The sequence below is a fragment of the Melozone crissalis genome, unplaced genomic scaffold, assembly GCF_028551555.1.
Source record: "Melozone crissalis strain CALT ecotype California unplaced genomic scaffold, PUWL_Pcris_2 ptg000008l_1, whole genome shotgun sequence".
Taxonomy (NCBI): domain Eukaryota; kingdom Metazoa; phylum Chordata; class Aves; order Passeriformes; family Passerellidae; genus Melozone; species Melozone crissalis.
In genome coordinates this window covers 3,902,520-3,927,216 of record NW_026535786.1, presented here as the reverse complement: position 1 = coordinate 3,927,216, position 24,697 = coordinate 3,902,520, and the positions used below count along the sequence as shown (strand labels likewise).

At 39.7% G+C, this 24,697-nt stretch overlaps 1 protein-coding gene across 7 annotated transcripts in view; it reads left to right on the top strand.

The window, feature by feature from the left end:
* Positions 1-24,697, top strand: part of FAT3 (FAT atypical cadherin 3) — a 391,200-nt gene that overhangs the window by 312,092 nt on the left and 54,411 nt on the right. For all 7 annotated transcript variants that reach the window (XM_054270169.1, XM_054270168.1, XM_054270172.1 and 4 more), the window contains exons 11-14: positions 2,763-6,836; positions 14,083-14,279; positions 15,360-15,513; positions 16,371-16,604. In XM_054270169.1, coding sequence (XP_054126144.1) covers positions 2,763-6,836; positions 14,083-14,279; positions 15,360-15,513; positions 16,371-16,604 — 4,659 coding nt within the window. The remainder of the gene's footprint in view (positions 1-2,762; positions 6,837-14,082; positions 14,280-15,359; positions 15,514-16,370; positions 16,605-24,697) is intronic.

The window sequence follows — 24,697 nt, the reverse complement described above, 5'->3', positions numbered from 1 at the left end:
GGGGGATGCCTGGAAAAAGAGAGAAAGAATTAGAAATTTGTGACCTTAGAATTTTGTAATGATTTATTTCTACTTAGGGGGTTTTACTCATGATATGAATATTTCCACTGTAACATTAGCAAAACTTGAAATTTATATTTCCATAAAAAGAAGTCACAGGCACTTCAGATTATACTCATATTAGGCAGATCACAAGCCTTTACCAGCATTAGGCTCTGATCCTACTGGATCATTATTTATTCCTATATTATTATAAAGACTTGTTCCAAGCTAGGATAGCTCATGTCAATTAGGAGCAGGCTAAATGACAAATAACTAATGACACAAGAATATCTACACCTTCTCATATTGATTTAGCTTCATATAATTCAAGCTCACACTTTAAATTAGGATGATATAACCTGAAGTTTAGAGAAGACCCAAGGAAGATTTTTTCTGTCATTATCTTGTATGCTCTGTGGAAGGAGATTACCTTCAGCAAACCAGAAGGTGAAGTCTTTTGCAGCTGAAAGTGTTGAACTTAGAATGAGGAAGATGTTAGCACTCCAAAGCAAATATTTCCTTTATGCGCTGCATTTGTTCTTAGCAGTTATTTCTCAGTATTCTCAAGTGGCCTTTAACTTAAATTAGGGGCAATCTTACACGTGCCCAGACAGGAAAACACTGTCCTTATGGAACAAATTCTGAGCAGGCTAGATCAAGTTCCTGGGGCAATGTTTTTCAAGACTATTCCTAGCTTTTTCCTGACACCTTATTACTATTATGGGTTCCCAACCATCTAGACGTGCCACCACAATGTAAAGAGTGTCCTGACATCTAAGGAGTATTTTTCCAATTACACTGGTAATAGAATCCTACATGATGCAGGCAGGAAAATATTATTATTAGAAAAGATGCTTTAGCTATTAGATGATTTCTAGAGACTCTCTTTTTCATTACAGCCTGTTTCTGTTTCATCATGAGCTCTTTCTGCAATGTCAGACCTCAAACTTCCATTTACTGTAAGCCTCACACTCCTCCAGTTTCATTATCCATAGATGTCCCAATCTTGGGTGCCTCAAAATTCAGTATTCTGCTGCTGAATATGATCCATAAAATGTGCAGTTGAGGATATTGATTTTAACTGCAGAATTCAAATTGTACACAGCCCTTTGATTCAGGGGGATTACTCACCACATCTTACAGTACTCTGAAGAGAGGAATTGGTAAAGAAAGTAGTTTTTGTGTAATTTCATAAGAAATTCCTAAAGGAGAAGAACCAGCTCTTGCCTTGCAAGAGGCAGTCAGTGGCTCAAAATTATTTGTATTAGCAAGCACTGAAAATAACAGCAGCAGCATTTGTAGTGTCTGTAAATGTGACAGATGCCATTATTTTTATGAGAATTTGTAGCTGTGGAAGAATCTCACCTCCTGGGTGAATAGCACAACTTTGGTTTAGCTAGTAAACTTTACTGATCTGAAACAAAGGATATAAATAGAAAACCACTACCAGTATTGAACTGCATAGAGTAGTATGTAGCTTAAATTAGCCTCCTGAATTTACATCACATAGTGAATCATATCTTAAAAATAGTTCACATTACCTCACTTCATTTAGGATTTCATGTATTTAGGCATTCCAGTTACAGCTTACATGTTTATTGCTCTGTGTGCAGCACCCGTAACAATCACTTAAAAAACCCTCTCTTGTGTATCACCTGAGATATATTTATCTCTGAGCCTTGAATGGATGCTTGATTGTAGATTGGAAACAGTTCTAGATTTGAAGATGTGAATTACAATAGAGGGAACATGGTATAGTGATTGAAATTGCTGTAACTCAATATATGCTGTTTGTATTTAGAATCAAAATCAGGAAAAGAGTCTGTATGCTTATATATGCCGTTTATATTTGCAGCACTTACTTCAAGCAAGCACTCAGTAAAACAGCAAAATAAGGATTGCCAATTAAAGGTGATCTCTGATTACAGGGTAGGAATACATGCAGAAAGTTTTAAATCTGTTTTGCTGAAGAAGAGATTGGCAAAAAGACCAGAAAGAAATAAAGGCCCCCAAAAAGTTCTCTGATCCAAACTTACTGTTTTCACCTTCATGCAGTCAGTGACATCCGTGCTTTCATGTTGTAACAGACATTTCATGACATTTTCTACTAAATCTCATTCATCTGGATTCATCCTCCTCAGAGATCATATGACAAAACTCTGTACCACAAGACACTTGAATCTCTTTTCTATGCTATTTGCTCTATTGTATTTTTTCTAAATGCCACTTTAACCTTTTTATATTCAGTTCTTTGAGTCTTGAACTACTGTAATCTCCTGTATGGTTTCTTAATATCCCATTCAATTAGGAGCCTGAGTTGTTATCCATTAGTCATGTAATTGGCTTATTAGCCTCTGATCTCATTTCTTTGCCTTAGGTGTACATGTATTTGACTAATTTCTGTAATTTAGGGATGCTTTTCCTTACTTCAGTGGGAGTAATGTGCCTGCAGTTCTTGCTCTGATGCTGGTACTGAGAATCAAGACATAGAGGTAGCAACACCTGAGTTTCTGACGCCTTGAATACCTATACCATCTACTGAGCTCTCTAATTAACAGAAAGAAGGGGTGAAAGGGCCTTCAGAGTTCTGTTACATTGGAGGTGTTTGGTTTTTTTTTTATTAAGGTAACCTTTAAAATTGCAGCTTGTTGTTTCTGGTTTAGGTTATCATAAAGTGAGTCATATTTAATTTCTAATCTCATTCAATATCTTTGTTTTAGGAAACACGGGAAACACATTCAAGATTGAACCAGTTTTAGGCATCATTACATTACTCAAGGAGCCAGACTTAACCACAATGGGACAGTTTGTTTTGTCAGTCAAGGTGACTGATCAAGGCTCTCCAGCGCTGTCTGCCACAGCAATTGTGCGGATAACTGTGACGATGGCAGATAACTCCCACCCTAAGTTCACTCTAAAAGAATACCAAGCAGAGGTCAATGAGAATGTGGATATTGGTACTTCTGTCATTTCTCTCTCTGCAATCAGCCAGTCCACGTTAGTTTATGAGGTTAAAGATGGCAATGTTGATGGAGTCTTCACTATAAACCCATATTCTGGAGTGATCACCAGTCAAAAGTCCCTTGATTATGAACGTGCTTCCTCCTATCAGCTCATCGTACAGGCAACAAATATGGCAGGCATGGCATCAAATGCCACTGTGAACATTCAGATTGTTGATGAAAATGACAACCCTCCAGTTTTTCTCTTCTCTCAGTACTCGGGCAGCATAAGCGAGGCTGCTCCTGTGAACAGCGTGGTCCGCAGTGCGAATAACAGTCCCCTGGTGATACGTGCCACCGATGCTGACAGCAACCAGAACGCTTTGCTTGTCTACCAGATTGTGGAATCAACTGCAAAAAAGTATTTCACGGTAGATTCCAGCACAGGTGCAATCAGAACAATTGCAAATTTAGATCATGAAACAATAGCCCACTTCCACTTCCATGTTCATGTTAGGGACAGTGGGAATCCCCAGCTTACAGCAGAGAGCCCAGTTGAAGTGACCATTGAGGTAACTGATGTCAATGACAACCCACCAGTCTTCAGCCAGGCCGTGTTTGAGACAGTCTTGCTCCTGCCCACATACACTGGTGTTGAGGTTCTCAAAGTCAAAGCTTCAGACCCAGATTCAGAGATCCCTCCAGAATTAACATTTAGTATAATTGAAGGCAATATGGACCATTTTTTAATTGACTCAAGCACAGGGGTACTCACCATTAAAAACAATAGTCTCTCCAAAGACCATTATATGCTAATAGTAAGAGTATCTGATGGAAAATTTTATAGTACTGCTATGGTGACAATAATGGTAAAAGAAGCGATGGATAGTGGACTCCATTTCACACAAAATTTTTATTCCACTTCTATATCAGAAAACAGCACCAATATCACAAAGATCGCTGTGGTGAATGCTGTTGGCAACCGCCTCAATGAGCCTTTGAAATACAGCATATTAAACCCAGGAAACAAATTTAAAATCAAATCCACCTCAGGAGTCATTCAGACCACTGGCATCCCCTTTGACCGAGAGGAACAGGAGCTGTATGAGCTGGTGGTGGAAGCAAGCCGTGAGCTAGATCACCTCCGTGTTGCTCGAGTCGTGGTGAGAGTTTACATTGAGGACATAAATGACAACTCCCCGGTGTTTGTAGGGCTTCCATACTACGCTGCTGTGCAGGTCGATGCTGAGCCTGGCACCCTGATATATCGAGTGACAGCTATTGATAAAGACAAGGGTGACAATGGCGAGGTGTCATACCTGCTGAAGGAAGACTATGGACATTTTGAAATTGATAGAGGATCTGGCAGTGTCACTTTAAAGGAAGCCTTCAATTCTGATTTGTCTAATATAGAGTACTTGGTTGTCATTCTTGCCAAAGATGGTGGTAACCCATCACTGTCTGCGTCGGTAGAGCTCCCCATTACTATTGTTAACAAAGCAATGCCTGTGTTTGACAAGCCCTTCTATACGGCTTCCGTGCATGAAGATGTAGAAATGCACATGCCAATTTTAAGCATAAATGCAACCAGTCCAGAAGGCCAGGGTATCATTTATATCATTGTTGATGGAGATCCCTACAACCAGTTTAATATCGACTTTGATACTGGAGTTCTGAGTGTCATCAGCCCACTGGACTATGAAATAAATTCTCTTTTCAAGCTGACGGTGCGAGCCAGCGATGCTCTCACTGGCGCTCGCGCTGAGGTGACCGTGGACTTGATTGTTAATGATGTTAATGATAATCCTCCTGTTTTTGATCAGTCAGCTTATAATGCTACTCTGTCCGAAGCTTCTTTGATTGGGACTCCTGTGCTGCAGGTTGTTGCTACTGATGCTGACTCTGACAATAACAAGATTGTACAGTATCAGATAGTGCAGGACACCTTTAACAGCACTGACTATTTCCATATAGACAGCAGCAGTGGCCTTATTTTGACAGCCCGAATGCTGGATCATGAACTCATACAGCAGTGCAGCTTGAAAGTCAGAGCAACTGATAATGGGTTCCCACCTCTGAGCAGCGAGGTTCTTGTTAGTATCTCAATAACAGATATGAATGACAACCCTCCAGTTTTTAACCAGTTAATATATGAGTCATACGTGAGCGAACTGGCGCCTCGGGGTCATTTTGTGACTTGTGTACAGGCTTCTGATGCTGACAGCTCTGATTTTGACAGACTGGAGTACAGCATCCTATCAGGAAATGATCGGACCAGTTTCATTATGGACAGCAAGAGCGGTGTTATCACTCTTTCCAACCACCGCAAGCAGAGGATGGAGCCCATGTACAGCCTGAACGTCTCTGTGTCCGACGGGCTGTTCACCAGCACGGCTCAGGTGCACATTCAGATCCTTGGGGCCAACCTCTACAGCCCTGTGTTCTCACAGAGCATTTATGTTGCAGAGGTTAGAGAAAACGCTGCTCCTGGAACGAAGGTAATCCATGTGAAGGCAACAGATGGGGATTCAGGTGTATATGGCCAGATCAGCTACTCCATAATAAATGACTTCGCCAAGGACCGATTTTTGATTGATGCAAATGGGCAGATTCTGACAACTGAGAGGTTAGACCGTGAGAACCCGCTGGAAAGTGACATTGATATATTCTTGAGAGCCCTTGATGGAGGTGGCAGGACTACGTTTTGCACTGTGAGAGTGATAGTAGTGGATGAAAATGACAATGCTCCAAAATTTATGACAGTTGAATACAGAGCAAGTGTCAAAGCAGATGTTGGGAAAGGTTACTTGGTGACCCAAGTGCAAGCAGTAGATCCAGATGATGGAGCCAATTCCAGAATTACCTATTCTCTGTATAGTGAAGCGTCTGTTTCAGTAGCTGATCTGCTTGAAATTGATCCAGATAATGGATGGATGGTCACCAAGGGTAGCTTTAACCAACTGAAAAACACTGTTCTGTCATTCTTTGTCAAAGCGGTCGATGGTGGCATTCCTGTGAAGCATTCCCTCATTCCTGTCTACATCCATGTTTTACCGCCAGAAACCATTTTGCCTTCTTTTTCTCAACCCCAGTATTCTTTCACCGTGGCAGAAGACACCCTCATAGGCAGTACTATTGACATTCTGCATGTTTTGCCCAATCAGGGTGCTTTGTATAGCACAGTTAATGGTGAGCTATCTGCAAACAACAAAGATGGGGTTTTCATCATAGAGAAGGACACAGGGCTCATAAAATTGGATAAGAGGCTTGACCACGAAATAAATTCCGCCTTCCACTTCAAAGTTGCGGCTACAATTCAGTTAGACAAAGTAGACATTGTGCTGACTGTGGATGTGGAGGTGAAGGTGCTGGATGTCAATGACAACAAGCCTGTGTTTGAAGCAGCTAGCTATGATGCTGTAATAATGGAAGGCATGCCCATAGGAACAAAACTCATGCAAGTCAAAGCGGTCGATGCAGACTCGAGTGCGAACGGGCAGGTCACGTACACGCTTGCGGTGGAATCGGAGCTGCAGAAGATCACAGAAGCATTCACCATTGATAGCAACAGTGGCTGGATCAGTACCCTGAAGGATCTGGACCACGAAAAGGATTCTGCTTTCACCTTTGCAGTGGTGGCCTCGGACCTGGGGGAAGCTTTGTCCTTGTCCTCAACCACCTTGGTCTCAGTTACTGTGACAGACATAAACGATAATGCGCCTGTCTTTGAGCACGAGGTGTACAGGGGGTCGGTGAAGGAGAGTGACCCTCCAGGGGAAGTTGTGGCTGTTCTTAGCACCTGGGATGAAGACACGTCTGATGTCAATCGGCAGGTTAGCTACCATATTACAGGTGAGAAACAGCTTGCATGCTTTCTTCCCATAACCAGCTTACTGAAGAACTGTGCATGTGTCCAGTTTTACGTGAATGTTTAGCAGGGTTTCAGCTAAATTATCACTGTGAATGAGTTAATTACATTCCTTTTTTTTTTTTTTTACAGAATTTGCAGCAAAGCTGAAAAGAGGAAGAGGGATGTGTGTGTGTGTGTGTGTCTGTGTTGCTCTCTCAATTTTCCAAGATGAATGCTTCCTGATTTGCTGCAGTGCAATGTAGTGTAGCCATCAACCCATCATAATTGATATGTCAGCTTGAAAACCGTCATGAATTAATGTTTCAAACAAGGGAAAAGGAAAATTTTCTTCTTACAGAGAAAATCCTTTTACTTCCAACCATTTAAATTTCTTTTGAAATAACATTTTTCTTTTTGAGATAGGAAAGTGGATGCCAGAGCCCTTTTGAAATACCACTATTTGGAATAGGGAGTGGGGAGGGGGGGTACAAATGAATTTTACATTACATGGAATGAGGGATGCCATTTATTATCAGCACAGATTTCTGGCCAGGGAAATAGTAATATACTTAGGAGCACTGGTTAGCTGCCATGCATTGTTATATACAGCATAAGGAAATTTTGATTACATTACTAATACATTTTTCAAAGCATAGTAACGTTGCTCTTTCCTATTGTGTATTTATTATCATTCTTTTCACCTCGATTCAGCCTAGCTTTTGTGTGAGTATGTTGAGAGTGATGAGTACTACAGTTATTTTTCTCCTTCCATCCTGCATTGTCCAATAGCTTTTGTTAGGGAACTACTTTTTCACTCCCCCCAACCTTAGCAATTCAAGAGCTATTATTTACTACCTATTAATAACCAAACTATTGGAAAAGTCCACATTTTTCACACTGGATGGGATTCAACATATATAAGACTGCATGTAGGAAGCAGGCTCTGGGCAAAAATTGCTTAACTAATGGGAAAATAGTTTGTGTATTTTGCTCTGGAGGGTAAAGCTCCTGCCCCTTTGCTAGCTATCACAATGAAAATGGCTGTGAGATGGTGTGTAGAGAGAGGTGTGACACCCCAGTTAGCCACAGACTGCCTGTGTTACACATCACAAGTGGAATCATTTTCAAAGCAACCGGAAAAAATTAATTGATTAATTGTAACTTGAAATTTTGGATTCACTTTAAAGATTTGCAAAGACTATGTGTTAATAGTGTAATGTGCTGTATGATATCAGAAGTAGGGTCAAAAGCAGTCCTGTGTGTAAATGTCAGGATTTAGAGGCTCTGGGCAAGGTGCATTAGCTGTTGGTGGCCCAGTTCCCACATATGTAAAAATAAATCAGTAGATTTATTTCTCATACTAGAGATTTTGGGATATTTGAAAGAGTTTGGGGATCGCAGTCTAGAAAGTACAGTGGGAAATGAAAACCCTTAGGTTTGTAACAAAGATATGTTAGTGAGCTGTGATCATTTACTTTGTTGTGAAGTCTGGCAGTCATCTCTTACAATGCATTATGCCTTTAGTTAGGTAGTGTTTTTTCTTCACATACCACTGCTGTTAATTTAGCAAAAACTGGACTTTTGAATAACAACTGTCAGATATGACTCATAAATTATGGACCATTCTGTACCTGAGTTTCTGCCACAGTTCAAAATATGACAGATATTTTTCTGTTGTGTTAGCTTCTGAAAACACTAGATGTCAAAGCCCAAAGCTTTCTTACTGTACAATTACTAAAGCACAGAATGGGTTCAGAAATTCCACTTCCTTTGAATATATCATTTGAGCTTGGGAAATGCACAAGGAAGAATTAGATTCTTTTGATTAAAATGTCAAAACATGTTAAAATATAGTTTCACTCACAAAGTAGTCTATTCACACTTTACCTCAAGTTGATCTCAGGAAGTGCACTTGTGTATTTCATGGAATCGGATTAGCTAGATGATAATTCAAAAGCTGTGGCTTTCTGGAGGCATTTTGAATTGTAGAAACTTCTGTAAATACAGTAAACTGAGTAAAAATGATACATTAACAAAAAGGAAGAAGAATACAAACTATGAGACTGTCATGTGTATCCACCAAAAACAGCTTTCTGAAAATGCATCTGGAGAAAAGTAGCACACAGAAGATAGGTAAAAGAAATCATTATTTATAAGATAAGAGAAATAAATATTCTGGGGCAGATGTGATCACTGAAGAGTCCTTTGTGCCCCTTTTAAGAAGTACAAATGCCTGTTGCAGTCTTCTCATCAGTCTTGAAAAGGGGTAGATACATTCGTGTGGATAAATAAATATTCTACTTGGATTCCTTCAGTTTATCATTGTTTTTCATGATTACTGGAAAGTAGTTGCCATTTTCAAGTCCACTTTCATTTGCATTTGATGGTGAGGGAAAAGAATTTTGCACTTACTCTTGGTTATTTGTAGTTCAGTAACAGCTGGAGATATTCACAAAGCAAAAGCACTATACAAAAATCTTAATAGAAAATCAATATGTAGTGCAGATGACACAAATGCACTTAGGAAGCAAAGCAGTTTTCTTTTGAAGGCTCATTTGAGGTCATTGCCTATATCATTTGGGGCAGTTTGCCTAAAACCAGGGTTCTTCTGATGTCTAGCCAATCTTTACCCAGCCAGATATTACTGAGATTTAAGAATGGCAAACCATGAAAAGCCACCAGAAAAATGTCAGCTGCCAAGACATAGGTACAGTAAAGTGTTTTGTGTTCCTCAGTGATGTTAATTAAGCTTCCTCAGACATTTAAAGCTAGGGAGTCATCAGTCTTTAAGCTTGGTTCAGCTGAATACAAGGAAGATGGACAGTGTGTTTTGGAAGAAAGAAGTGGTGTTGTACACAGGAGGTAATTTGCTGGGTTGATTGCCCAGTATGAGCAAAGGTGTGGCTTTTGTTAGTTTTTTATCTTATATTTGAGATACTGGAATTCTGGAGAAATGCGCGATGAATAACAGTTTCTACAATTTTATGGTAGTAAAGCTAGGAAGATTGGATTTATAATTTCAGAAGCTGAGTAAACATGCAACATCTTAAACTGGGAGTGGAGGATAAACGTATTGATTTTGTGTAATGCAGATGCCTAGAGTTCTAACTGGGAATTGAAAGTACTTAAATAAATGCATAAATGTAAGACAGAAGCTAAATAAATAAGTTAGTAAATATTCAGTTCCCCCTCCCAGATGGGGACATTGCAGTGAAAACTGATACTGTTGGCTTCTAGTTTTCCATTCCCTTTTAGTTGCTATAATGGCCTCTGTGTGTGCTTTAGTAATGATGTGTGTCAGGATTTGTTTATTTTGGATCACTGTGTCTCTGCATTTCATTTGTATCTGGCTGTTTTCTTTCTTTACTTCAACTTGAGCTTGATTTGGCTTTGTAGTATTTGCTGACTAGGGAGGGAGGGAGAGCATTATTTAAACTTCAAGTAACAAAAGATAAAAGATACTGCTGATTTTTTTAGCCTCAAAGCCTTTCTAAAAAGTTACTGGAGTGTTTTTTGTAGCTAGCACTTCACTGTTGTGACATTCAAAGAAGAACATAAGAAAACTGCCAAAAGATTTTAAAGAATCCATTAATACATGTAGTCAGGAGGCTTCCATTTAGAAAAGCTACATTATTCAGAGTGAAAAACTAATTAATTAGAATGCCCCTAGGAAACTGAATCTGCTTGCATATATTAGTGAAAAAGTTAATTAATCATTGCAGAACGAGATCTGCATCAAGACATATGTATAAGTACTAGGAAATGGTTTCCTGGGCCGCAGTGTGGATTTTTTTGCCTTTCCATTTTTAAGAATATTTTCCTGGTGGTGTTTTAGTTTTATATCTCATTATATCTCTTACACTTTATAGTCCGCCTTTGCCTTCCGCCAGTGAAATATACAGCCAGTCCTGAGAAGCAAAAAAAAAAAGAAAAAAAAATGTTCCCATAAAAAAGACATGCAGATAAACCACTATTCCTGCCTATTGCACAGGTTTCTTGGTCAATCAGATTGATTCTTTTCTAGTGGAGTAAAAAAGGGGAAAAAGAGATCCCAAGGACCATTTTTCATACATATTCCCCAAATTCCTAGGTATGATTTAAAAGCCATTCCATTAACAACAAAACAACAGTGATTTTAGAATTGCTTCAAGGTAATGTTTCTGCTAACCATAAAAGCCACCAGCTGATTTTAATTAGATTTTACCTTTCCTCTTTTCTTAGCAATGGGATGCCCATACCTTGAGTCAATTGCTTCCTAGTTGGTCAGGACAGTTAATAATTTCCTTTTACAAAAGGACTAATATGCAGGAAAGCCCTGATTAATATCATAAAGCAAAATAATAATATTTAAGACTACTTTTATTAATGGTTTGCAACATTAAACTCACTATGACAAGATTACAGCCTTTTATAAAGGAGAGTTAAGCTGTTTTTTATGCTGGCATTGAATTGAATAGAAGGAATTTAATGTCAATCAGGAGGAGTCTGCCTTCTTTGAAGTCACATTCAGGCTCAAGTCAGTGGACAGATTCTCATTTCTTTGGATTGTATTCAGATCTGGCCAGTAGTAGACATCAACACTGTGTAACCCTCTTTAGGAGAAATGTGTGTTTGTATGACACAACAGATTAAACAATGGTGGTTTTTCCAGACTATCACAGAAATCAATGGGAAAACTGCTTGGTTTTGTGATCAAAAAGGGTGGTTTTCTATCAACAGAAAATATCTGTATTTGATGCATGAGTTTAGTGCTCTGTATGATTCAAAAGCCTTTTATAATTATAATGCCTATCTGACTAATTTTCTGGAAATCCTATTCATTACAACTTGCTTTTTTTGGCACAGTCACAGCTAGCACAAATGGTGACTCTTAACAAGAAGGATTTGCTCAGCCTGACTCAAATGACTTAGTTTTCATATTAAATAGAAACCAGTCTATCTTGTCATTGGTAGCTAATGAAGAAGGCATAAATTACAGCTTTCTGTGACCTCTTTCCTGCTTTTTGATGTAGAAAGAAGGTATGGAATGGACATTTGACTTTTTTGATTGGTTTCAAGCTCAGCTTCAAGTTCAGACCTCCTCTGTGTTGTTATTTTGACAAGAAGGTCCCTGAGAACTGACAGAATTGTGTCAACAGAAGCAACACATCAGAGAGACTAATTGCCTGATAACAGAGTCAACAGAAATAAATTCAGCCTTGAATTTTTTTTTTTTTTACTTACTTATGCAGTCATTCAGTGGAAGTACTAGAGGGGAAGGTTTAAGAACCTGGTCTTTCCATTCAGCTTGAACATATCCCATGATGCATGTCAGAACCCTGATTAATTTGTAAGCAAATACACACTAGCATGTTTGACATTCTTGAACGTGTTACAAGAAAAAATAAGCATTCCCTTTATAGTTTTATAGCACTTTTAAACATGAGCAACATAGAAAGTAGTTCTAAGATTGAATTCCTGCATGGAGACCGTAGGAGAAAGCTTAATATGGTGGGCAGAGAGCTAGTAGCAGGTTGGCTGCAATTATAGTTCAGCCAGTGGAGCATCATGATGCTTTTTTAATATTTCCTCACTCAGTTTCTGTAGCACATGAGTTTGCTGTGAGTGTAGTGCTCTCTCCTCAATTATTAAATGTGCAGATACATTTTTACAGACCAAGCTGGGCACAGAAGACTGAGTAGTTGGCTTTACTGGCTTTGGCAAGGGTAGAATTAATTTTCTAAGAAGAATCTGCTATGGAGCTGTGATTTGGATTTGTGATGTCACAGGGATGTTTTAGTTATAGCTGAGCAGAGCGTACACAGAGTCAAGCCCTTTTCTGGTCCTGAGGCAACCCACCAGTGAGGAGAGGGAGTGCACAAGGAGTTGGGAGGAGACACAGCTGGCACAGCTGACCCAACTGACCACAGGGATATTCCACTCCATATGGCAGCATGCTCAGCATATAAAAGCTGAGGGAAGAAGGAGGAAGTGGAGAGATGGTCAGAGTTAATGGCATTTATCTTCCCAAGTAACTGTCAGGGTGACAAAGCCCTGCTTTCCTGGAGATGGCTGAACACCTGCCATGAATTCTTTTTTCTTTTGCTTATACACAGAGCTTTTGCTTTACATATTAAACTGTCTTTGTCTCAACCCATGAGTTTTCTTACATTTATCCTTCAGATTCACCTCCCATTCCCACTGGGGAGGAAATGAGCAAGCAGCTGTATGGGCCTTAGCTGACTAGCAAAGTCATAACATTGGTTTAAAGATTTTTCTGTCTGGTCTGACAGGAGGTTTGGATCAGACACATAGAAAGATGATTGAAGATGATTTCTTCACGGACTAGGCAGGAGACTGTACCATTTCAGATAAAAGAATAAATAACTGAATAACTGTTTGAAACATTAAGGATTGTGCCCACCCTAATTATTGCACACTTCTGTATGTGACATGTCCTTCCCTACTCCTTCCCCTTCCCTTCCTCCTGAGGATGATGTGGACCAAAACATTCCCTCTCCCAACCTGTTTTTGACACCAGGCAATTTAATGATGTGGAAGAGCAACATTGCCAGGTTCAGTGTCAGTGTTATGACATGGTAAAAATCTCTTCTGCTTTATCTTTTGCGCACCTTTCACCAGCTTTCACTCTTGGATACATTTAATCTATTTGTACTGTTTATCTTTCAACTGTTTCTCAAATGACCTCTTGTTAGGACTATTTAATACTAATGTGTCTTCCTGTGTCATGTAAACTTTTTTAAAAACAGGAATTTTAATAAGCACCAGAATGGTGCAGCTGTATGATAGAGCTTTCATTAGAGGATTCCTTAATAGAACCCACTTCCAGTCCTTGATTGCATAATCAACAGCTAATGAAATTGTCTTGGTAACAAGAGCTACGGTGTATTACATCCTCTCCCGAGACTAAGTGGAAAGACAATTGTACCAGCCCGAGAGGACTATTGATTGTTCACAGTGTGAATTTGATTACCATTACAGAGAACTGAACGAGAGATCATCTTCAGCTCTGCTAAATGGATTTTTTTTTCCACTGAAAGTTATCGCTTCACTTTCATACAGGGCAATCAGGGGGCAATAAACTCAGGGAGTGTGATTTCATTACAGATTTCCTGAGTCTGCAAGTTTGGAAGCACCAAAAGCTGTGAAAGAAATGATGGCTGCTTAGTGATGTGTCTCTGTGTTTAAACCAGGTGGGAGCTCTGAAGGGACACCACAGCTCATGGTGTGTTGCTTGTCTTATTGCAGGAGGGAATCCCAAAGGGAAGTTCGCTCTGGGACTGGTTCAGAACGAGTGGAAAGTTTATGTTAAAAGGCCTCTGGATCGGGAAGAGCAGGACATTTATTATCTGAACATCACTGCCACAGATGGCCTCTTTGTGACCCAAGCTGCTGTGGAAGTGACTGTCACTGATGTTAATGATAATAATCCAGTTTGTGAGCAGGTGAGTTAACACCACCCATGGCAAGTGGCCACTGTGTTGAGAGCCATGCTCTCCCTACGGGAGTCTCTTGCTGTTTGCAAGTATTCAAAGTATTCATAGGCAATGCTGATTTTCATCCTTATGGTCTTAGTTGAGGAATCTGCAGTGTTCTGAGAGAGAAGCAGGATAAAGCATTCCTGTGAAGCCAAGATTGAAGGATAATGGTCTCATAAAGCTTTCAAAGGAGTCTTTTAAGCAGTGGTCTTAGTTGGCTTTACAGCAAATGATGCGTTGTGAGGTGGCATTGAGCAGCTACTCCTCCCCTGCAAAGAAGAATGAGCTCTCCTTTCACAACCCATGTGGAAATGTCATCAGTCTAGTTTAACTCCAGCTTTCCTCAACTTTCCAGATACCAGACATCCAGTGGAAAAGAAGGCTGTAGCTTGCTATCCTGTTGTCTGGAATGCACGCAGTGTGGCCTGACCACAGCTTTCAGAGTGCTAACTGTCTTGTATTCTGTGGAAGGGCTATCCAGGGAACTGATGTTAGTGCAATAGAAAGGTCTGTGTGAAAGAAAAAACATGATAAAACCCAGTTCCTTAATGGTACTACTCACAGAAAATTTATAAATATATATATATATGTATGTGTGTGTATGTGTGCATGCACATACTCATATAATTCCCATTGTTACATTATCACTCACTGTTGGATTAGTCTCATTGCAAGAACCACTCTACCACTCTGGGGAATCACAATCTGTATTTCCCTCAAAACTGCTGGATGAGGTGATAAAAACAATTGTTTCTGTTAGCACACTCATCAAGATTTTCATTTCATAGGTGTCAATGGAATAAATAGAAGATACAAAATGGCATTGCATTAAGCGCCTAAGATGAGCCCTATTCACAGTCATAATCTGGCATTGTTTCTGTGACACCTCAGAGCTTAACAGTAATTTGAATTTTTAGGAATGTGTTGTGTAAAGGAAAATTGTTTCCTGTATAGAAAGATGCACTGCAAATAGTTTTTACAAAATGATTGTTCAAAGACTGTAAAATACTGCTACAGTATAACTTACATGTCTGTTTTTGACTCTAGGTTGCCTACACAGCATTGTTTCCTGAAGACATTCCACCAAACAAAGTAATTCTCAAAATCGGCGCTAAAGATGCTGACATCGGGGCCAATGGTGAAATTCGCTATTCTCTTTATGGTTCAGGGAACAATAAATTTTTCTTAGATCCAGAAAATGGTAAGAAGACAACCAAATGTTTCTGAATAGCCTTAACCCCTCTGGGTACAGGTTTCATTGAATAGAGTTAGGTTACACGTGGCTATCAGCCAGTTGTTCCAGTTCTGGCAGATGTGGGTGACCATTTGAATGATGGTGACAGGAGGGAGAAAGAGGGACATCTTTGCTGCCCAGCTTGGATGTCATAACCAGAACAGTGGATGTCCATCCTTTTGTTTCCCTGCAGATTTCAAGTTAGATCAGAGATTTATTATTGAACCACAGGATATTTTGGATAGGAAGAGAACTTAGAAGGTCATCTAGGCCAGACTCCTTTCCATATGGAGATTCATCTTCAAATAGATCATGTTAATCAGAGACCCATCCAGTTAAGGTTTCTAGGGCTGTGCCAGTGCCACTGTTTCACCACCCTAATCATATAAAATGTCTTCCCTTATATCTAGTCTAAATCTACCCTCTTTTAATTTAAAACTATTACTCTTTGTCGTATCACAGCAGATGCTGCTAAAAAGGAAATATTTCTGTGTTAAGGAGTCTATAAAACTTGGGAGTGACAGAAAGACAGACTTGGAAAAACTTAATGGTGTTCATCTGGGTAAAACTGTAGGCTGCTGTTAAAGCCACCATGAATGGCTGGTCATCCCTGCACTCATATTGGCACCTCACTTATTTAGGTAAAGAGGAAAGGGAAGTGACACTGCTGTGAGTTTTTAATCTGTTTGTTGGAATAAGCAATGTTGGTTTTGTTTTCTCTTTCCTATTCCTTTGGAACACATGGTTTTGAGACACTCAGGCTGTCTAGAATTAGTGATGTTGCTGCAATAATAATGACAATTTCTGCTTTTAAATAATTTCAGGTGAGCTGAAATCTCTGGCCCCTCTTGACCGAGAGAAAATCCCTGCATACAACTTGGTTGCCCGAGCCACTGATGGTGGTGGCAGGTTTTGCCAGTCAGAAATCCATCTTATTTTAGAAGATGTTAATGATAATCCACCAGTGTTTTCGTCTGACCACTACACTGCTTGTGTCTATGAGAACACAGCCACTAAAGCTTTGTTAACAAGAGTCCAAGCAACTGATCCGGATGTTGGTAAGTGAATAACATTGCAAAAAAAAAAAAATTAAAATTCTGTGGGTTGGTGGAATTGCAGAGCAGATTTGCTTTTCTATTGCTAAATTTCTTCCATTTTCTCCTCCTCATTCTTCTTTACCCTCCCCATTTCTTTCTCTTCTCTTTTTTCACATCAAAATGCTTGTGTCTGATCTTGACATAATGGTGTTACAAACAGAAAGGCGTTACAGCAGCCACAGAAACATGTAGTCTTCTCTTGATCAGCAGTAGGGGGGGAAAGATCTTTTTGGGGCTAAATTGCAACTTTCTTCCTTCAGTGGTCTTACCTCTTTTCTTGAGCCATGATTTTGAACACCCATGCCTCTATTTATGCAAATAATATAGTTACATGCTACAGGGACCTATACCTGATTAATCACAGCTTTTCTAGAGTTTTATACTGCAATAGCTCCCATTTGTTCCAGCTGGTTACTTTAGCATAAAACTATTGTACACTGTGAACGTACATTATAAATGTTCTGGTTACTTAACTGCACACTCTTTGAAAGTGTAATCTTTTATTATATGAGGACCTTAGCCTTGAAATGTGGGCCCAATTATAAATATTTAAAGGGGGATCATTTTGTGTAATACAGTGGTAAAACCTACTGAATGTTAGAAAAATTTTTAGGTCATTCACTTGAGTTGAAATAACTTTTTTTTTTTTCTTCCTGTGTTTTGAAGGTGTTTGGTAAAACCTATGGCCTGAGTAGTTTCATGCAAAAAGCAGATCTTTCATTAAGTGAATTAAAAAAATAATTTTGCTGAGTAGAATGCATGCTGGAAGTCTCAGTTATTTGTGAGGTTGATAGTTTAGATATACAGGAACTTATAAAGGAGCAGCAAACATTCATTAATGTATCTGTGAAGAGCCACATTATGTGCCATGGTTGAAAACTTGCAATTAAAATTATGATATTGTCCTGCAGTGAAGAGCCAATTACTGCTGGTAAACTACTGAACCATCTGAAGAGACAGTGTTGTTATTTTCCACTGTTGTATTAATTGCCATTTTTCTTGTATGTGGGATGACATTCAAGGAGAGAGGATACACAATTAGAATAAAAAGTTGTCAAGAAAAGTTCTCGCTAGCGCCAACTTTACATAACAAGATAGTTAACAATTAAAAAAACCCACAAAATATGAGCTAGTTGCTGTACCTTCCTTCTGAAACTAGAGAAGTTAAAGGGAGGGATGGATATGGTGAATGAGAAGGGGCTATGTACTTCATTGATGCTTGGACCTGAAAATCAAACCATACTGTGTATCATAAGTAAATTACTAAAAAGTCCCTAAAACTGGATTTTGTTCTAATTACTGTTCCGTTAGTCCCTACTAAAATCACTGATTCCCTATTGCTAGATAAGGAATGAGTTCAGGTAGTGTAATGTTCCCATGAGAGAAAAAATATATTATTGATATTCCTGATGGGCTGAGAGTCCTCTAAGGCTTTTTGAAGTGTTCTCCTGAAAACATCAGGAGGATGGAGGCAGTAATCATCATACAAATAAATTTTTAGCATTTAGGAAAAATCTTGTGATCAGATTAAGAATTTGCCTGCTCTGCTTTGGGCTTGAAGGGCCGTGTACTATAAGGGCAGGAGCATGAATATTGAAGCCATTGAGAGAAGACTTGAGAGAAGTCCTTTTATGGTTCACAACTAAACACAGCTTAACAGAATCCTGAGAATACTGTGTTCAGACACTGTTGGATAATTAAGACAGTGTCCCTGTAAGAGAAAAATAGGGTTATATCTGCCTTGTGCCTTTGATATCTGTTGAAGCTCCTGATCTCATAATATCCTGTGAAATTATAGGACTGGACCATAAATTGCTGTTTAATATATTTATAATTTGGATACATACTTAGAAACTAGCTGTACCAGCTGGACACACTGAGGGAAAATTGTGATCCTCCTTCACAGTATTCAACAGAAGAAAACAGTTTTAACTGTTTAGTAGCACACAAGTTCATTTTCCATAACCTCTACATACAGCTGGGGATCTTAAATTACATGATCTCCTGAAGGAGAGAGAATATACATTAAGTCTATTTGTTAGGATATTTTATGGTTTTAATTGAAAACAATTCTTTCTCCTATACTGCTGTGATTGGAAAGTTTTAGTATTTCCACAATATGGTATTTGAGACTTATTCACCACCAGCAGGTTTGGAAATGTTCAAACTAAGAAATGAAAGCGAAATGCTGGTTCTACATTTTTTCAAGAGGTTTACAGAAGGCAGTGAATTTTTCACCTCCCACTGTCTCCAAAGCAAAGAGCCAAATTACTCCATTTTGTTCAAATTAAGGCACTAGAAGAGCTGGAATGAATGCTGAGGTGTAATTACATGAGCAAACCCATCACACAACTGCAATATCAGCCTGTTTCAAAGGAATTAGGGTCATTCTAGGGCAGCAACTCTGAGGAAACTTACATGGGACTTTTATCAATTTTTTTAACATAATACTTGCAACAAACTTCAGGATAAACGTGGAGCCCAAAGCTGAGGTGCAGGCACATACTCATTTCCAGTGCTGTTCGTGTTTTCTGCATGCACAGGGTGTTGTGGCCTTGCTCACAGAGTACAAGAATGAATGACAGTATCATCCAGGCTCAGCAGTACTTTAAATGATGGTTAAATCCTGCCTCACTTGCAGATGCTGTGCTCCCTGCTCACGCCTGTTTCCATGATGATTAATGGTGTAGTCCACCAAAGGCAGGAGCACTTATTGTACTAAAATGAACAGTGCATTATCCATCCTTCTGCAGTCTTCTTCATCACCACTGGGGCACCAGCCATCCAGATCTGTACTCAGTTTAGTGATTTCACTGACCAATTGGTTTTTTTCTGGGTTTATGATGAATATGAGATTCTAATTTTGCTCACAATGGGAATTGCCTTGTCAGGCAGCTCTCTCCTGCCTGCCACTACTGCCTTCCAGCCTCTCTCTCCATTAGTGGATGTTTAAAGCTGTGGCAAATCATCCCCTGCACAACCAGCCAGTACAGATGGACTGGGCCATCTTTGAGCCAGCACCTTGTATTGCATGCAGCCAATGTGCAGGAAAACACAGGCATGTAGGTAAAAAATTGGCAGGACCGGCCTTTATTTGGTTGCAGAGTTCATGCAGTGTGCAGGCTGCCCTGCTCTGTGCTCAGCTGCCCCCCACCCTCACAGTCCCTCCCCAGCCCAGGGCCCACGCCAGTGCATCCCACAGGAGATGTGGTAACATGCATGCTGCTAGGAGCCAGCTGGTATCCGTGTTTTGGTTTGGGAAGGTAAATCTGAGTGCTTCTCAGAGTCACTGCTGAGACTGGTCTGCTTCTTCCTTGAATAGCAGGCATCTTGTCCAGCCCTCCTGCACAAGCAGGGATGTCTACAGCAGGTTATCTAGGACTCAGTCCACATGGCTTTTGGCTACCTCCAAGGGCAGAGGGTGATGTCCTCCAAGGGTTGGCTGCTATGCAGCATGAGCACCTCAGAGGTCCTCTGGGAATAACCAGAGACCTGCATTGTGGATACAGATAAAAGTGTAACATGCTCACCATGATCTGTTGTACATCAAAAAAAGTGTTATTTCAGGAAATACCCTCCCATATCTTACAGAAGATTTAATAGCATTGAGTAATGCAGCCTGGAAAAACAATGAGCAGTGTGCTACCTTATTCAAAGCATTTTCACATTTTTGTGCATAGGTTGCCCAGACTTTTGGATGTGTCCCAGCTTCTGCAGGGCTTGTAGCCTTGCGAGCAGAATGGTCTAAGGTTTATTCACCAGTTCTGAAAAAAAAAAACAAACCAGCTAGTTTTGGGGTCAGTAGATTTGAACGATGAGCCTGGATTTCTGTTCTTTGTTCCTAGTATTTGATGCTTTGGTACTTAGGTGGATATGAGAGAAAATATGGCTGTTGAAAGCCTAATTTAGGAAGCCAGAATAAGATTTGAGACCCTCCCACAGATATGTTTATACAGTCAGATTATATGGGTTAATTGTGGAATTGTGGTTGAATTTGACTCTGTTCTTTAAGCAGTTTTATAGAGTTAAATATTATTTGGACCAGGATTTATGAGAAGGATTCTGTTGTCACCTGATTAGTGCATTTGTGTTTAATCTGGCGAGTTTAAATAAATCAAGTCTGTAATCAGTCTGATTCTTGGCATGTGGAGCTAATTATTCACCTTTTCACACAAAGTGGAAGAGCTGCAGCAGAAGAGACTCAGCCCTCCTGGGGGAAGTAGTTTGACCTTCTTAGTAGGAGACATCTGCTTCCTAAACCCAAACTTCTCCAACAAGAATTGATAGGGAAGCTGGTAAACTGAGGGAAGGAGTGCCATTTTCTTTCAGGTTCTGATGGAAAATTTTATGGTGGATTTCAACGAAATCTGTGTCAAGAAATTATATTTTTCCTGCAAGGTTTGACCTCATGGATTTTGATGTTTCAATAAAGACTGCGTCAAAAAAAGCACACACTCAAACCCTTACCCTTACCATGTGTTGCTCACAAGGCACCTGCACAGGAAATAATAAATTTCTTTACTAGGGATAAGTGGTAATATGACTTCTTCTTCAGGTTTCAGCCAGTCCAATTTAGTGTGTACCTACCTCCAAGAGGATGGGGAAGCAGGTGTATTTTGTCTTCTTTTTCTTCCTGTCCTCTCTTTGTGTCAATGAGAAAAAAGAAGAAATTATTAAAACAATAAAAATTAAGTACCTGCCAAAGCAGTGACCAGAATATAGATAGTTCTCTGAGGTTTATCACTGGTTTTTAAAAAGTGGCATCAGGATGCTGGTGAGCCTAGCATGGAAAAAATCACTCAGGCTGTTCAATGGGTCCCCACTTTCAAGAATACACATGTGTATTCTTGAGTACAGACTTCAGCCTCATCAATGGTGGGATTTGCTCTTGAAGGAATTAGGGCAACTGAGCGTGTTGCAGTCACAGCTGCCACACTTCCCTGGGCTCAGGGAAGTGTGAAGTGTTGCCAGGTGAGATTGCAGGAGGGTCAGAGAGAGGTGTAAGACAGTCACAGCTTGATTGGAGAGCAGCTCTCTGAATTACATGTAATGGTGAGTAACAAAATAATAGAAATGCTGAAGTAGGTACTGATTTTGGCATTTTCTGGCAAAACCAGTACACAGCAAACATTTGCTTTGCCTGTTTGTTAATGTTGGGCATGTCCCTTAAAATGGATCTAGAAACTTTTGGAGTGTTCAGGATCTGAAAAAGATGAAGGCAGGGATCGAAACATGAATGAAAAGAATAACAGAGATAATAGGACAGAAGATGTACTAAAACTCAACAACTAATAGGTAGTTAACTTTGGTAATGAGGCCAGCTAGATGGCAGTTCTAGGTATTGTCTGGGTTTTTATAAAATAAATATTACAAGATACTTTACAGAGAATGACTCATTCTCTTTAAAATATGCATGGTGCTTCCTATATCTTCACCCACATCGTTGCCTCACAGACTTTTAAAATAGTACCGGGGTTAGGGCTCTAATGCAGAATATGAAAAATACATGAATTATTAATTCCCTTTACTCTAGCAATCCAAAACAGTGCGGAGGTGTAGTTTAAGTAGGGAGGCCTGTCCACTGTCACTGGAGCTGTTTTCAGAAAGAATTTGGGAATCAGCCGTGGAAGAAAAAACCAACCAACAAACCAATCAACCAAAAAAAAAAAAAAAAACCCAAACAAAAAGCCAAAAAACCCAAAACAAAACAAAAAAATGAAAAAAAAAATACAACGAAAAAAAAAAAAGAACACAAAACAAAAGGCATGAGTGAGCATTGCTCTGTAGCCTGGTGGTTGATTTTTTTCTGGGCTCTGTTCCTCAGAGCTTATTCAATGAATAGCAACAGTCCATGATGATGTATCCTTATGCTCCTTCTTCCTGGAAAGGTGTCCTTACCATTAGACTTCTGTCGAGTCTTCCATAAGGAGAGTGGAAGGGCAAAGCCCAACGTTCCCCAGTTGTCTGGCCAGTCCTACAGACACTTGCAAGTCCAAATTCACTCAGTGAGCTGTTCAGGAGAAAACCTGGATTTTGCCTTCCTACTAAACGCAAAAACACTAATAGGAATGCAGAGATACAGCACACTAGAGCCCTGAAAAATTACCAAATTAAAAAATAATAGGCTCTTCGGAGTTTAGACTTGACTTATTGTTAGGAGGTAAATAAACAAGGTATTCAGGGATTTTGAAAACCTCTGACTAAACATTCAGCACAACCCTGTTGAATCCCTCACAGGGCCATGTTTTTAAAGCTTCAAGGGTAGTCAGGGGAATGCAGTAACCCTCCTTGTATTAAAATAATGAGATGTGTGTATCAAGATGACTAAAAGCCAGTCTGTGTTCAGGAACTGGAAGTCATCAAACCAGTCTCATTTTCTTCTGCAACATGTGAGGAGGCCTTATTGAAATAAATATTATGAGTGTTATGGCTTAGGTTTAGTGAGTTTTATGGCATTGTACTGCACCATATTTTTATGTGTAAGCCAGGGAAACATGGTCTACACCAAACTGCTGTCAGGGGAGTTTGTAGTAACCTTTATACTGGAGGGGTAAGTTAAAAAGGTGCTGAGCGCAGCATTGCTATTTTGATTCCTAAATACATAAATGGGCATAAGGACTGTATTGCTAAATGTCAGAAAGCAGAGTGGTGCTGCAAGTTACCCTGGATAGTGCCAAAGCTGCAGCTGTGGTATTTAACAGTTGGAAAAGTGGTATGAAAAAGCCCAGTGCAAGACATCAAGATAAGTGTGACATCCATGTTTAGGCAAGAGAACCAAGTGCACTGGTGTTGTCTGGCTGGTGGCTGCAGAGGTGCACCTGTGACCCACAGGCTGAAGGTATTTATTCTTTCATACTGTTATGAAAAGGCAAATATTCTATGAGATGGGTGAACCAGAGTAACACTGGAAAAAATGAGTAATTCTTTCTGTTTAATTGGTGTTGGCAAATCCTGACCTGAAAGGCTGTGTTGTTCCGGGTGCAACACTTCCAAGAAGGTGTGGGCTACATTTTCCAGGAAGATGTAGGAGATTGACAAAAGAGATCACAAGTCTGGAAGAAAAGTCAGGAAATATTGAAACAGTTGAGAGGGTCTGCCAGGGAAAAAAGAGTTGAGATGATAAAATATAACAGTCTTCAGCTTTCAGATAAGTAGCTCTGAGGAAGGAAGCTGACCCTTGTTCTTTTTTCTTTTCCCTTGTCTTTTATTAATTTTATTCAATCTCAGCAAAAAGTCAGCAAAAAGATTTTTAGTTGTAAGAAAAGTGAGACTCTGGGGTGTCCAAGGAGCTTATGCAAGTTCCTGATCAAAGGATAGGCCTCTGTTTGGGGATGAATTGCATCCATCTTGTCTTTGTGCAGGGATAAATTAGATGACCTCTCAGGATTCTGGCTCTCTTCACACTTTCTCATTTCTAGTAGTTTCTTTAATTTTTGAGCTTTCCAAGGCATTGTTAACAACATAGAGGCAAAGAAGTAGACAAGGGAGAATTGTATCTCTTGGATTATATTGAGTGAATAAACCCTGTCTTTAAACTGAAACACTTAAACATATGTGTACATGAATAGTCTCTATGTATATACACATACACAAATATATAAAATATAGTAACTATTTGATCACGTGTCTGATGAAGAGAGGCTGAGGGAGCTGGGGTTGTTTAGCTTGGAGAAAAGGAGACTCAGAGGAGAGCTTCTTGCTCTTAATAACTACCTAAAAGGAGCTTGTAGTGAGGTAGAGGTTGGTCTCATCTCCCAGGTAGCAAATGAAAGGACGGGAGGAAATGGCCTCAAGTTGTGCCAGGAAAGGTTTAGATTAGAATATTAGGAAAGATTTCTTCACAGGCATTGGAATAGGCTGTCCAGGGTGGAATTACTACCCCTGGAAGTGTTTTAAATGTGCATGGATGTGCTGGTTGAGGATACGGTTTGGAGCTGGGTTAGCAGTTGGACTCAATGGTCTTAGAGGTTTTTTTCTACCTTAATGGTTCTAGTCATGCTTACATATGTGTGTATGTGTTTTTTATCTTTCTCTCTGTGTGCATTCCACTGCTT